Below are 14,473 nucleotides of genomic sequence, written 5' to 3'. Positions count from 1 at the left end.
AGGAGGCATAATGCAGACAAAAAGACCATAGACTTAAGGCTTCCACCATTTCATTTGTCACTTCTACCAGGAAAAGAAACCAAGCTTATTATTAGCAGCAACCAGATACAGTACACGGCCAAATGCCAACTAGACTTTTAAAAGTGCCTCTTCACCTCATAGTGTGTTTTCCAGGGTCCCCAACATTCAATGAAACCCGCAGCTCACGAGGGATGACATAATGCCCTAGGGACATCCCTCAGTTCTGTTAATGATTCTGCAAAGGGACTTATGCTTTTGTTTTTGTTTAAGGGTTACTATCCTTCCTCCCATTTGCCTCACAAAGAGGACAAAGTTCATCCTAGGTTTGTTTGCATTTTCTAGCCAGTCAGAGGCCTGTGTATTTACTTTGCCTGTTGACCACCTAATAGATATTCTACTGCCCCACACCCTCACTTCCAAAAATGCAAATATCACTTTACAAAGTTAATAAGATGAACAATCACATCTGCACATTGCCAATAAGTACAGATTTTAATACAATGCAGTGAGTAATCATTCTCCACTGCAGAGGGGGAGTGACAGGACAAACCCTGAACAGCCTACCAGCTTAGTTTTCACGTAAAAATGTTCACCAAAACAGAATAAAAATCCGGTTACTAAAGGCACTAGCTATACTCAAGAGCTGCATAGACTGCATAAATTGTTAGCTTGACTTTTTGTGCTGAGCTCAGTTACATAATCGTGCATCATCTAGAGTCCATTATCATTGCCAAGCTTCAATGAACACGTTTTTAATTGACTAAAGTTATCAGACACAATGCTGGACTTTTCAATAAAAGAGGGTTGAATCTTGCTAAGAGTTCAGTCCTCATTAATTTGTACATGCAAAGGATGTATTTTATGTAAAAACATTTTGCAGCTGGAAAGCTTTAGGGGGGAAATGAGATGCAGAAACAGTAAACAGAAAATGCTTAGTCAGCAACTGTTACTGCAACATTAAAGGTTAAATGTAAACAGGCACAGAGCCAAGACCTAGATAAATTTGATAACATCATCATCATCCATATATGCGAGTGTGTGTACAAATGCCACAATTATCAGAATGAAATCCAAGCTTTTGGATAAACAGACTTTTTAAAAGGAAACATGGTTTGCATCTGTTGCCCAAGCTCTGAGAAAAATAAAACTTGCTACTCAGGAAGTATTAATATCAATTGAATTTATTACAAGTTACTAAGCTCCAAGGCACATTACAGTGTTCTGTTAACTACAGAAATGTATAAAGGACAAACAGAGCATGTTTTCCATGTACAGCATTTTGCTCTACTGTTCAAAAGCATCCGTGCACCAATAAAGCAAAAACAAAAACACATGAAGATTAAAAACGTTCAGATCAATAGAAACAAACTGAAACATTTTCCTTACAAACTTGCAACAAAAAACGCCCCCATACCACCCCCCACTGTTTTGCAAACAAAAAACAAAACAAAACAAAAAAAAAGAAATAAAGTGAAAGACTAACACTCAGGGCTCGTAAAACGTAAGCTGTCACCATTTTTGTAGCAATTTTTATAGGCATCAACACTGGCCTTGGCAAAAAAAAATATTTTTTTTGTATTTTTTTGTTTGTTTTTCTTCTTTCAAGAAGTGCATACATTTACAAAAATACACACCAGCAGCAGGTAATCGCTAAGGGCTATTAACTTTGTATCTAGCCAACACACTGCCAAAAAATGAGAACAGATAGTATGTAGTAACCAAACAATAGTATATTCTGTTTAACAAAAACCAGCTCTATCCTTCAAATGAAGAAGAGTACATACCTTTGTTTCAAAATATAGAAACATACGACGAAAATAATGTCTATACATAAGACTAACTTTTGCAGTTTGTTATATTCACAATTCTACATCTTCAGGAAGCTGAAGGAGTTTGATTTCCTATCTTTAAGGGTCTCTCTCCTTTTTCACTTTAACGTCCCCAGCTAAAATGGTAGCGATCTCACCCTGCATAAATGCCCAAGGCACATTGGAACCTACTAGAGGGCATTTCTCTCCACTGGGGCAATAGACTTCTCCAGTTGCCCCTTGGGCCTTGATGCTCTCTCTGGAACAAGGGAAGCAGAACTTGTGGCTGGGCACAGATGGGCACTGAACAAAGTGGGTGTCCTCCAAGCGTTCGTGGCAAATTGTGCAGCACAGGGGCCCACTGTTGGCCATGGGGGAATCTGGAATGTTTTGGGGGTGCACTTGGTCCATACCAGGGTGGGCATTAGGGGGAGGAGGTGCCACCTGCAGGTTCATGTCTCCGTTGCGAGAAGCCAAGCGACGCTGGCCTGGCACTGAGGCCGGGGACACGGGGCTGCTGCTGTTCCTGCGCGTGGAAGTGGTGGAGTGAACTGAGCTTCCGTCCTTAGGTGAATGGGCATTGCCCAGTGTATCAGCCACTGACATGAGCGCCGCCATGGGGGACTGTCCGTTCTGAGGGGCCGACTCAGGTGGGGTGGTCCGGTTGGAGTGAGGCCCCAGAGGGGGTGGGGGTGGGGGTGGGGGCCCTCCTCCATGCCCCGGCCCAAAGCCCCCAGTTGACATGGTGAGTTTAAGCGCTTCACTTTGGCTGGCCATCCACTGCTGCCGCTGCTGCTCATCACTCAGCTTCAGGGCTCCCTCCGCTGAATCTGAGGGCTCCGGGGATGCCTTTCTTTTGCGCATTCCTCCACCACCACCGCCTCCCCCAGGACCCCTGGAGGCAGCTCCAGCCCCCTGTGTCCCACCAACTCCAGCTCCACCGCGGGGGAGGCTCACCAGGGCTGTGGGAAGCATGGGGCAGCTGGCATCCAGGTAGGGCTGGGGCAGCATGTCTGCACCCACCAGCTCCTTGAAGAAACGCACAGACTCAGGCAGCAGGTCACCCAGGAGCCGCCAGTCCCCTGAGCCATGTTTCTTCTCATACTCCAGGTACTTGAAGCCAGAGGAGAGGCCACGGCCGAAGTCCTTCATACAGTCCTGGTACATCTGCTTGGCCACCCCCGAGGCACTGGAGAAGACGGTGCCTGAACCGCTCGGGTACTCAATGAAGAGCTTCAGCTCATAGTCCATGCCAGGCTTCGAGACAGCATCAAAGGCGAAGACACGGCCAAGAAGTGCATGGTCCTTCTTGAAGCGGACCTCATATGGTGTGCAGCCAGCCAGGGTAAGCAGTGTGTCCCGCACGATCTTGGGCTTGCTGGCCCACTCCTCGGCCCGGTTCCGCAGGCTCTCACTGAGCTCAGCCAGCGCCTCTGCGTTGCGCTGCTTCTCCTTTAGCTCCCGCTCTTGATCACTGCTGGACACTGAGCCGGGGCGCTTACCGCAGGCCTCAGAGGATGAACTGCTGCCACCCCCACTGCCACATGTGCCCCCTTGGGAGGAAGCAGAGGAAGCCGGGGGTCCCCCACCACGGCCACTCAGCCCCCCATGCGGTGGAGGCAATGCCACGCCAGAAGCAGGGGGACCATTCAGTAAGGTCTGTGGAAGTAGATTGGGTGGCACATTCATCTGGGCCCCGCCAGCCCCAGGAGGGAGGCCAGGCACAAGACCCCCATGTGCCCCACGGCGGGAGGAGGAGGAAGAGGAGGATGAGTTGGGGCTCTGACGGTTCAGTTCCGGGGGGCCATCTTCAGGCGGCTTGGGGAAACCATTGGGGCCACCCAGCCCATTGGGCAGGCGAGCAGCGTGGCTGCTGCCCAGACTTCCCGGGGGCGGTGGATATTCAAAGCGGCTGCGTTGGTCGGCTGCAGCTGCACTGAGTCCATAGCGGTCCAGGCTGGACTGGGGAAGTCCTGCAGAAGCTGCTTTGGAGGAAGCATCCACATGGTTGAGCTGCTGCTGGGCCGCTGCTTCTTTAGCTGAGAGTGGCACAGCCTTGACCCCAACAGGAGGTGGGGGGCCTGGGGAACGGCCATCCTGGAAGCAGCCATGCGCCCGCTTCAGCTGCCTGGCTGTCTCAATCACAAATTCAATACGATCAGCACCCTCATAGTTCACGCAGCCCCGGCACACAGGCTCAGTGAAGTCCCAGATCATGGCCCAGGGCATGCGGGGCAGGTCACACAGGTAGCATGATTGTCTCCGAGATGAGGACACCTGTGCAGCGGACATGGTGGAGCTGCCTGCTGGAGCTGCCTGCTGTTATGGAAGGGGTGGGGGTGAGAGAGGGTATAGCTGAGTCTTCCACCCCCTTAGTGAATACTGAAGGGGGGGTTCTCAGTCCTGGTGCTATTGCCCCTTTGGGCAGGGGCTGTGTACCTTTTCACTCACTGTGGCTGTTGGACAAGGCTTCTTCTGCCTGGTGCTGACACTGTTGCCCCTGTGGGGTGGGGGGGTTGCTTCTACTTCTCCGATGGGGGTGGGGGTCGCCTTCCAGCCGCTTCTGTTTCCCTGGGCTGTCGTGTTCTCTGCAGTGCCTCCTCCGGGAGAGGGAGTGTGCGATAGAAGACAGGAGTCCCCTTTCTACTCGCAGCTGCTGCCTTACGAGGTCAAACTCAGCTACCTGCTGATCCGCCGGTTAGAGCAGGGACCACCGGGAGCTGTTTGGTCCCGGGAGCCCTGGCGACTTTCCCGAGTGCGAGGCGTACAAGATGAGGGAGAAGCCCGAGGGCAGCGGTGGCAACTCCTCACGGCAGCAGCATGGCGAGCGGCACCGCCAGCTCCCCACTCACATCCTCGATCGCTCCTCGGAATTGGAATTTGGAATCCTGAGTGTCACTGTGTGCTACTCTGCGTTCCAAGCCCGGCTCTGCCCCTCCTCCCCCTGCTCTCCCCCTCCTCGCGCTTCCTCCCCTCCTTCTCTCTTCCCGGCTCGGATGCCACCTGGGTGGAGCCCTCACGTCACCACCATGCTCTCGCTCCTCTTCCCCCTCCCTCGCTTCCCCTCCCCCCTCTGCAGTTCCCCTTTCGAGCACTGACCAGCTTCTTCCCCCTCCCCCTACTTCCTCTGTCTATGGACCTGGAGCCCACTTGTTGCGCTGGCATTGCGCATGCTCGGCATTCTGCCCGTTTCCTCCCTTCTTGTGTGTACAACAGCTGAAGCGATGCAAGTTACCGCTGGAAATGAAAGAGAGAGACATACCAAGGGCTATGTTTGGAAACTTCAACACGAGATCGCTCCCTCTCCCTCCTCCCCACCCCTCATGGCAGCTTCTCCAAAATGAAAACGCAGCCAGGAAGCACATGCAGAATAATAATTTTTTCTTCTGGCTGGGCTTTCAAAGTTCAAATGTCTCGTTTGCAGGAGTTTAGCTACGAATCACTCCATTTAGACTCTCTGACAATTGCACAGCTTCCTGCCACTAAGTCCTTTGGTGGGTTTTACGCTTCGGCTATTAAAGCAAACGTGCCAGGGACACCAAACTAACCATGTTTGCAACCTTTATTTGATTTAATTTTTTCAATGATCTTGGTGACAGAATGACACAATTTCAGTAATCCAATGAATGCATGGCAGCCTTTCTGCTTTTGTTGTGTTTAAATGAGCCAGCTTTGGTGAGTGTTTAAGACAGAACTGAGAAACGTGCTGTGCATTGCGCGGGGGTATACGAGAGCTCAAGCAGGTGAGTAATCGGTGTGATATCATCTCACTAATGCTAAGAGACATAGGATTTCCCCAGTGTTGTGAGAATTCAAGCCTTTCATTTTTTTTTAAATAGCCTTTGCCTCAAAGGAGTAACAAATGTAATATTCAAAACAGCCTCTGTTAGCGCAAATTAGTTGTCGGTTCATTTGACTAACGGAAAAAAATCTTTTACTTTCTAGACTGTGATTCTGAAACTTGATCATCCTTCTCTCTCCTTGTCATGCATGCCAGTGACCATGCTCAGCAAGCAGGAGGGGCTGTGGATTACCCATTTTTATTCTCACTGCAGTCACTTTCTGTTTTGCAAACAATGAAATTGCTGTCCACTCCCAAAGAATAATAAACTTTCATTGCTGGGATTTGATTACTAAGAAACTTGCAAGTATTCCTCTGCACACTGCTAAAAGCATTGCATCACTCACTCATATTCCAGCTCACCCACTGTAACTAGCTGCTCAGCCTGAGTCAATATTCACCAGGGAAAATTGTTAGACACCGTAAAACTGAGAATATTACAGCGGGTTATGCTGAATAACCTATTCATTTATATTAATATTTATTCACTTCTCTCCTTTATTGAGAAAAATCTCCAAAAAAAATTGGCACTTGATTTTTCTCTCTGTCCTATTGAGGCAGTTCTGATTGCCATGGTGCAGTCCCACTTTTCCCTAGACAGTAACTCCTCACTTAATGGCTGTCCCAGTTAATGTTCCATTGTTACGCTGCTTATCTATTAGAGCACATTCCCGTTTAAAGTTGTACAATGCAAAGATGTGCAATGCTCCCTTATAACATGGTCTGGCCTCCTCCTTTGCTGACCACTAGCAAGATTTTCTGGTTTTCAAGATTTTCCAAACCGCCATCCTTGTGGGGGTGTGGAACCAGGGTGGGCTGGCAGCCCCCTATCAGCTCCACTAAGTTCCCTGTAAAATGCAGCTGGGCAGCCGCGATTCATCTGCCCCTTCCCCCCGCTCCTGCCCTCTCCCTTGGAGCTGCTTCTGCAAGACTTCTGCCTGCTCTCTCTCTCTCTCTCTCTCTGTGTGTGTGTGTGTGTGTGTGAGAGAGAGAGAGGGGGGGGGGTGCTGATGTCCAGCTAGCCAACCACTCCCGTTTGAGCCCCTTTCCCTGCGTTCCCCCGCCCCACCTCCACAAAGCAGGTTACAAACAGCTACAGATTCTTGAGTGATGCCTGAACTTCCTGGTCTACAATACTGTACTTAAAAGGGCATCGTACTTAAAGGGGCAACGCACATCTCTCTCTCTCTCTCTCTCTCACACACACACACACACTCACACTCTGTATGCGTGTGTGTCTCTGTCTCACAAACAAACTCTTTGCCACTCTGCAGCCATATATTCGCCATCCAGACAAGAGAATGGTGCACTCCAGCGGGATAGTGTGGATTCATCATCATTTGCAGTTTCTGCAGGGAAGTGTTTGCAGCCACTGCCTGGTTTATTGTGTTTCCTCCCTCCAGCCTTAGTCCATGCTTCCTTGGAGAATGTGAGGCTACATTAACAACAACGTGTTAACCCCTGAAGGCTCAGCCGAGTGCTAGTTCATCATTTAGTAGCAAGACGTTCCTTGGGAAATATTCCACCCTCTGACTCCATCACCTCAACCAAGTTTCACAATCATCATTGCTGTGTACAGTATTAAACTGCTTGTTTAAAACCGTTTAAATTTATCCTATGTATGTACGTAGTGTCTTTTGTCCACTGAAAAAAAATCCCCTGGAATCTCAACACCCCTATTTACAGTAAACTCTTTCATAGCTGGCAACCCCCGGGAACAGGAAGTTGCTGGATATTCTAATATTCCGGATAATAGAGAGGTATATCTAGCAATGCATAACACTAACAAGATTAGATATTAAGAAATGAACAAAAATGTATTTACCAAAACCAGTAGTACTGTACACTGTAAACTTGTACTGTAGTTGCTGTATTTATTTGTATTTACTTTCACTATACTGTACTTATGGAAAACAATAACTAAAATTTATTTATGGTTAAAATGCTGGTTATTTGAGAGTTCCGGATAATAGAATGCTGGATATGAAAGAGTTTACTGTATATTAATTCTTAAAGGGGTAACTGGATACACTTAACGTTGTTCTGATTAAAGTAACATTTTTGAAGAACATAACTACAGAATTAAGCAAGGAGTTAGTGTGTATACACATAGGCATATAGTACTAGCAATCGGTCAATTTACATTGCACTCTTCATATTTCACACTTTGGTGATATTATTTCTTGTAATAAATACATGTTCCTCAAATCACCAATATTTCTCAATTTACTGTCTAATTGTCTAAAACATCTCAATATAGCTGGCTCAATTCCATAAAAAAGGCAGTTCTAATTTGATATTTTTATCATCTTATTCTTTAAGAGAAAGCTTGAAGAAATGCATACAATAAAGAAGTTTCAGAAGTAGCAAGTGCAGATAAAATACAATAAAAGAAATCAATTCTGACAAAGTGACCTTATTTATAAAAAGGGGAAACCTCACAGAAGCACCAAGTAGAGATTAAAGTCCTTGAATTATCTCAGTCTCCTTTATGCAAATTTTTATGATCTCCAGGAAAAGTGGATTGCACACTTGGGATTTTCATACCTAAATTGTGGACAAGTTAGAGGCTTCACAGAAGCAAGATCCAACCAAGGCAATTGGAAAGCTAGTTACAGTGAAAGTCTGCTTATAACCACAATGATTTTGTGAAGGCTGCAAGATTTGTACATTAATATGATTTTACTTAACTAAATAAGCATGTATGCTCTCTGATTCCTGCTAGGGTGAGTTCTTCTCCTCCCCTTTTTAACTGCTGCGTGTTAATCGCATAAGAGGAGAACGGGGCTAGGGGAAAAGATCACCCCTTCCCTTAAAAACTCAAATTGAGTATTTTCCCTTTATCTTGAGTGTCTGGGAATGCAGAAGTCTAGGATATCCTAACTGTATTTCATTCCCAGTCTTATACATACTCAACAAATGACAAGGCACTCTGTGTTTGAACTGCCCCTCGCCCTGGCTCCTTCAATCCACTGAATTCTTCTTCAATAAAGCCTTTTTTGGTAACACTCACCTCACAGTAACAGGCAGACTCCTTGAGTGAAAAGAACTGTCTTTATAGAGGGTATAAATAATCATCACCTTTGATATAATCTAGCCTCAGAAAACCATTTACAGGTGATGTCAACTCCCTTTATAGTTTGTGACTAGAAAGAAACTGAACATTACCATCTGTGACCGGACAGAACTTGCCTTTAGTTTTATTTGAAGGGATACACACTTGTGGAAATATGTTTGTTTTTCCATAACGATTAAATCTTTATTTAAACTTGGGTCATGGGCATGTATTGAACCATTATGCAAGTACCACTTAGGGATGAAATGCCAACATAGTAACAATATGGCTAGTAGCAATGGTGATACCAGGAATACTGATTGAAGAAGAGAACTGCAATGTAAATGCAAATAAATGCCACAGCCCTGGCACCTTCAAAGGGAATGGGTTGTCAGTATCAATTTAGTCTGTTAAAGGAAAATAGATTGAATGGTGGCGATGTAACAAACACAGATAAAATCCATTACTGTATTAGTCCTGGAAGGGTAGCAGTGTGCCTTTTTGGTCACCTCCCTTCATTCTTCAATGTTCTCTACCATGCTAGCGGTAGGGCAATGGAAGTCCAGATTAGTCTTCTTGGATTTATACCAAACAAGTCTGATGTTTATTCAGCTCTGAAATAATCTTGGAATTAAAATTACATTTGGAGGAGGAAAAGAAGGAATCCAAATAATTAACGATTTAATTCAAACAAACAAAAAAAGTACACGGGGGGTGTAATAATAGGGTAGAGGATTTGCTGAGAGATACAGCTAAAGCAGCAAACAACTGATATATAAATATGTATTTATTTCTGGTCAATACATTATTTGCGCTTTAGATGCAGCTTTAGGGATTCTGTTCAGATCACTGCAAGTTTATGACCTACCAGTAGCCCCAAAGACCCAGGGGATATAATTTTCACCATCAGAAGTAATATGCCATAGTCCTTCCTTTAGCTTAAGGATAAATGCTCCAGTTTGAGACCAATGACCCCTTTGCTGTATTCCCATTTCCTTTTCGTTTACCAAAAATATGAATTAAGAGCACAGATGATGCTATAATATAAGAGAAGGAAACAATATAATCAATGGAAATAGCAACTGTATGGATACAAACCAGTAGGCATCTTTCTAAATGCAATTAGGAGATATAGGAAGTAGAGAGTACAATGCACCATTAAGAAGCCCTAAAAACAAATCTAATATGTGCCTGACTAAAAACCAGTTAACTGCTTCCATGCCATGCTTGTGCATTAGCTTCCCGAATGCTGCATTTAGTAGTAATCTCATGGCAAGAGTATTATTATTAATAATTGAACACCAGAACGTTGTTAATGATGAACACAGAACAATGCCAAAGTTTTCAGCTGTAGTAGTTACAACCCCTGAACTATGCATTTCTAGAGTAAAAGATTTGGTTCTAAATGGCCAGTCCAAGGATATTTTAAACTATTTCCTGATATTCTGCCCAGTTTGTGAATTTTTTGTACATAATGCAGCAGTCATAAGCAAGTGAATTCGTTCTTCAGGAGCTCATCTACAGAACTGGTATTTTCCCTGTGGTCAAAATAGCAGCCATAGCTAAAGAAAAAAAAGCAGGAAGGAAAAGAAATATCAGGAGCATGATTTACATAAATTTACCTCTGTACAGTAAAATATAAACAAAAATAATGCAGAATAAAATTTCTGGTTTTAGTAGAACAATTACTATATTAACATGGAAAAGTGGTCAGTCTGTGCAGGAAAGTGTGTCAGTGAAATCAAATCACACTTTAGGACAGAATTCTGGAATTTTGTCCAATTAAAAGATAAACAGCAGTATATTCTTCTATATGCTGCCAGGAAACGACAAAACAGCAGGTTGAAAAGAAAAAAAAGAGTATAAGTACAGTAAACTGTTTCATATCTGGCAACCCTGGGACCAGGAGTTTGCTGGATATTCAAATATTCTGGATAATAGAGAGGTATACCAAGCAATGCATAACACTAAAGAAAAACAAGATTAAGTATTCAGAAACAAACAAAAATGGATGCAGAGTACTTTATTTAACAACAGTAGTATTGTACACTGTAAACTTGTACTGTATTTGGTGTATTTATTTGTATTTACTTTCACTATACTGTATTTATGGAAAATGTAACTATAATTTATTTATGGTTAAAATGCCGGTTATTTGAGAGTTCTGGATAATAGAATGCCAGATATGAAAGAGTTTACTGTTTGTGTTTCTATTTACCATTTCAGTTAACTCTTCTCATCAGATTCCCTGTGCTAAAATTCTTCAGCTACTGGGTCCTCTTGATAAGTGAAGGATTTGTTTGTTTTCAGGCTACTAGATAGGAATTTCCATTCCTTTATTTTTATTTTTGTAAATGGTAACAATGATCTATCTTTTTATTCTATAGCCGCATTCTCTCAAGTTGTATGTTCTTGCCATGTGCTGGTTTTTTTATTGCTAATTTTCCTTCTTTTTCTTGTCATATTACTGTTTTCTGCACTATTGCCTACATAATAGCATTCTGAAATCCAGGCCACTGCTTACTAATAGGTTCTTCTATCTATGAGCCCTGTTGCTGCCAATGATGATGCTAAGCACTGATCCAGGTGTACGAAATAAATTACTTTTTTTCTAAACAATGCATAGGTCCAGTTTTTATTCCAGAAAGCACGTATGTATTACGGTTCCTCTATTAAATCCATCCCAACCAAATGCTATACAGTTTATGATTTTTGAAATAATCTGTGAACCCAAATTTCTGGTCATCAACATTTGCCAAATTTTACAGTGTGAAATCAGGCACCTATAATTAATTCTGTTTGCTGTGCAAATGACTACTGCAAGTTAGTGTTTTCTATGCAGTGTGTTTAGATGCTGGGTCCTCTTGTTATTTTATTTTATCCTTGGATCGTGTATTTATCTTGCATCCTGGGAATGTCATAAACAATCAGCAGTAATGAAACAACTGAGTCGGTACATTCTGGTTTTTAAAGGTTATTCCCACCAATAGCCACTTGCACTTTTGTGACAGTTAAGAATCTGCCAAACATTAGCTTAGTTACCAGCAAGCCAGTCTCCCCGCTTCCCTCCACTGCATACACAGATTGTTTATCAAAACATGCTGCCAAGAAAAATATCCCTGCTCTTGGCCTCCACCAGTGATTAATAACACTTGAGAATTGAACAAAACTTTACTGTGTTTAAAAAAAAAAAGAAGTGGGAGGTGGGAAAGAGGAGGAGAGACAGCCAAATAAGAAAAAAGCAAGCAAGCAAGCATACTCAAATCTTTCAAGCTGTATGACAAAATATAACCTCCCTTTCCCGCTGGAAGGAAGCCATGTGAAAGAAGTCAAAGACTCCCTCCTCCCGTCAACCTGGGTTTAAATACTGATTAACACTGTGCTATTGAAAGAAGGATGTTTAGGGGTACAAGACAAGAGTGGGAATAGGCAAAAGGTGAAGAAGGTGAGGAGTTTTTCTTTTTAGTTGGACTTCTATCAAGATGAGTTATGGTAGGAAGACAGAAAAAATAAAATTTACTTTTTTTCAGAGTGCTGTTAAAATTCCCTAAGGGATACCAAGTGCCGAAATTAACTCAGTCCAGGCATAAGGGGCTGGCGAAAGAGGGGCTTTCTGCCGGCAGGAGCATGTCCACACAGCCTCTTTACTGCCGGCACTCCCCTGTGCCTACAGCCAGAACTCGTGCAGCTGTGCTAATGAGCTGCGTGACCATGCTAATGAGCAGCCATTTGCAATTGTGAGGCTTCCTATTAGCATGGAGCTGCCGGGAGAGTGACTCTGTGTAGACCCAGCCTTGGTGTATTACTTTTAGGCTACGTCTACCCTAGTGAGTTTTTTCAAAAAAGCCAGGGCTCGTTTGAAAAATCCTGTGGCGCATATGCACATAAAATGCATTCTTTCGATATTAAATCGGAAGAATGTATCACTTTTTCCAGCAGCCCTCTTCCACTCCCAGATGAAGAAGAGCACCTTTTTCCAAAAGATTCCTTTGGAAAAAAAGTGTGGAGACATCCCAGAGAGACCTTTTTTTGAAAGAGCAGTCCTCATGGCACTGGATTTTTTGATCTGTGATGTTTCCTGGCCTGTTCTTTCAAAAGAGCATCCAGGGTATGGATGCTCTCTGTTGAAAGAGGGGATCGATTTTTCAATCCACTTTTTTGTGTATGGTCACAATCTTTCAAAAGAAGTATTTTTGGAAGAGATCTTCCAGAAGAACTTATTTCAAAGGACCGCTGTAGTGTAGACATAGCCTTAGACAGTATTGCTTAGATGAATCAAGTCATGGTTTGAGCACTGGTCTGATAAACCCAGGGTTGTGAGCTCAATCCTTGAGGAGACCATTTAGGAGTCTGGGGCAAATAGATTAAAAAAAAAGATATGTCAGGGATGGTGCTTAGTCCTGCCAAGAGGGCAGGAGACTGGATTCAATGACCTCCCAAAATCCCTTCCAGTTCTTTGAGATATGTAAGTTTTCAAGCAGCAATCCAAGATAGCTGCAAGCTGACAAAGAAGCACGAATTTCCTTGCTGTTCTATGGTAAAGCTACAAAATTTGTAGAGATGTTTGCTCTTGGATGTCTCATCTCATGCTTTTCCCCATGTGGAACTTTAAGCAATATGTCCTGTGTTTGGTATGACAAATTTTTTTAATCAGAATTATAAGAAAAAAATCAAAATATTTGAAAAAGGAAAGGTGAAAAATAGGAATTTATAAAATATATATATTGTATGTACTATAGTTTTCATTACTCTCCTAAAGAAATTAATGTAATAAAATGTAATAAACAGCCCTTGAACAGAGGGATATAGACTAGTGAAAACAGTTTGCTGAAATTAATAGTAGTGGATTGACTCAAACCTCCACTTTGGAATTAGTGCCAGACATAGTTTTCCTGAATCCTGTCCAACTGCCTGAGCGACAGACAATTTTCATTCTATTTGTGCTAAAGGCTTATGACTAGTGCTGGAAAATGAAGCCCTTGCCCTTGATCTCAGTGCAGATTAAAAAAAAAAACACACACACACACACAGAACGGTGCCAATTTGTTTCTTCTGCCAGTAGAAGCCCTTGTGCCTTGGGTAATGCAAAACAATAAAAACTTCTCATGAAAACTCTCCATTGAAAAGAAGCCCACCAAGAGCCATGGCTCACTGTTGCATTCATCAGCCAGTTTCCATGATTCTCACAATGTCAGCAAGATGCGGAAGGTCAGGGCAGAATATATCCACGAGCCACTACTCAAATTTTTTCTTTTACATCTCTCACTGCTCAGCATTTGGTGACACTGGATATAAACATACCGTAAATAACAAAATTCCTTTTTCTGCTAATGCTGATTTTCCTACACTCCAGTACTGAGTGCAAAATTTGTACTGTGCCCTTTTGTCTGAAGCTAAATCTATTCTGAAGGATGAAATATACATGTGAAACACCACTCATAGAATTATAAACAGTGGCTACACTGTACTGCTGTCAGCCAACTGATCTGCAATAGCTTTCTTCTAGGTTATTAATAAAATCAGAATCCCAAGCAGCAGGCATTTGCTTTCATTGTACAGTCTGCACTTGTGACATGGTACATGTGGAAAATTTTGAGTGCACTGCAGTGAATGGTCTGTGGGTTAGTTTTTAGCTTCCGCTAAGTACCTGGCAGGCTGCCATAGCTGAAGGATTCTGGGAACTGAAAGGCTCCCAAGTACAAACCGCCAGCATTAAGTAGTCCTGACAGCTCTGCTCCTTCCACACTT

At 43.5% G+C, this 14,473-nt stretch overlaps 1 protein-coding gene across 1 annotated transcript; it reads right to left on the bottom strand.

Moving 5' to 3' along the window:
* Positions 1 to 1,095: 1,095 nt before the first annotated feature.
* On the bottom strand, positions 1,096 to 4,787 carry IRF2BPL (interferon regulatory factor 2 binding protein like). The gene has a single exon (XM_074996730.1). It carries the CDS (start codon positions 4,119 to 4,121, stop codon positions 1,929 to 1,931), a length of 2,193 nt encoding a protein of 730 aa, XP_074852831.1. The 5' UTR covers positions 4,122 to 4,787; the 3' UTR covers positions 1,096 to 1,928.
* Between the last annotated feature and the right edge of the window lie 9,686 nt (positions 4,788 to 14,473).

This window comes from Carettochelys insculpta, chromosome 6 (genome assembly GCF_033958435.1).
Source record: "Carettochelys insculpta isolate YL-2023 chromosome 6, ASM3395843v1, whole genome shotgun sequence".
NCBI lineage: Eukaryota > Metazoa > Chordata > Testudines > Carettochelyidae > Carettochelys > Carettochelys insculpta.
Note: the sequence above shows the minus strand (reverse complement) of the source record. Positions and strands in the feature narration are given on the sequence as shown.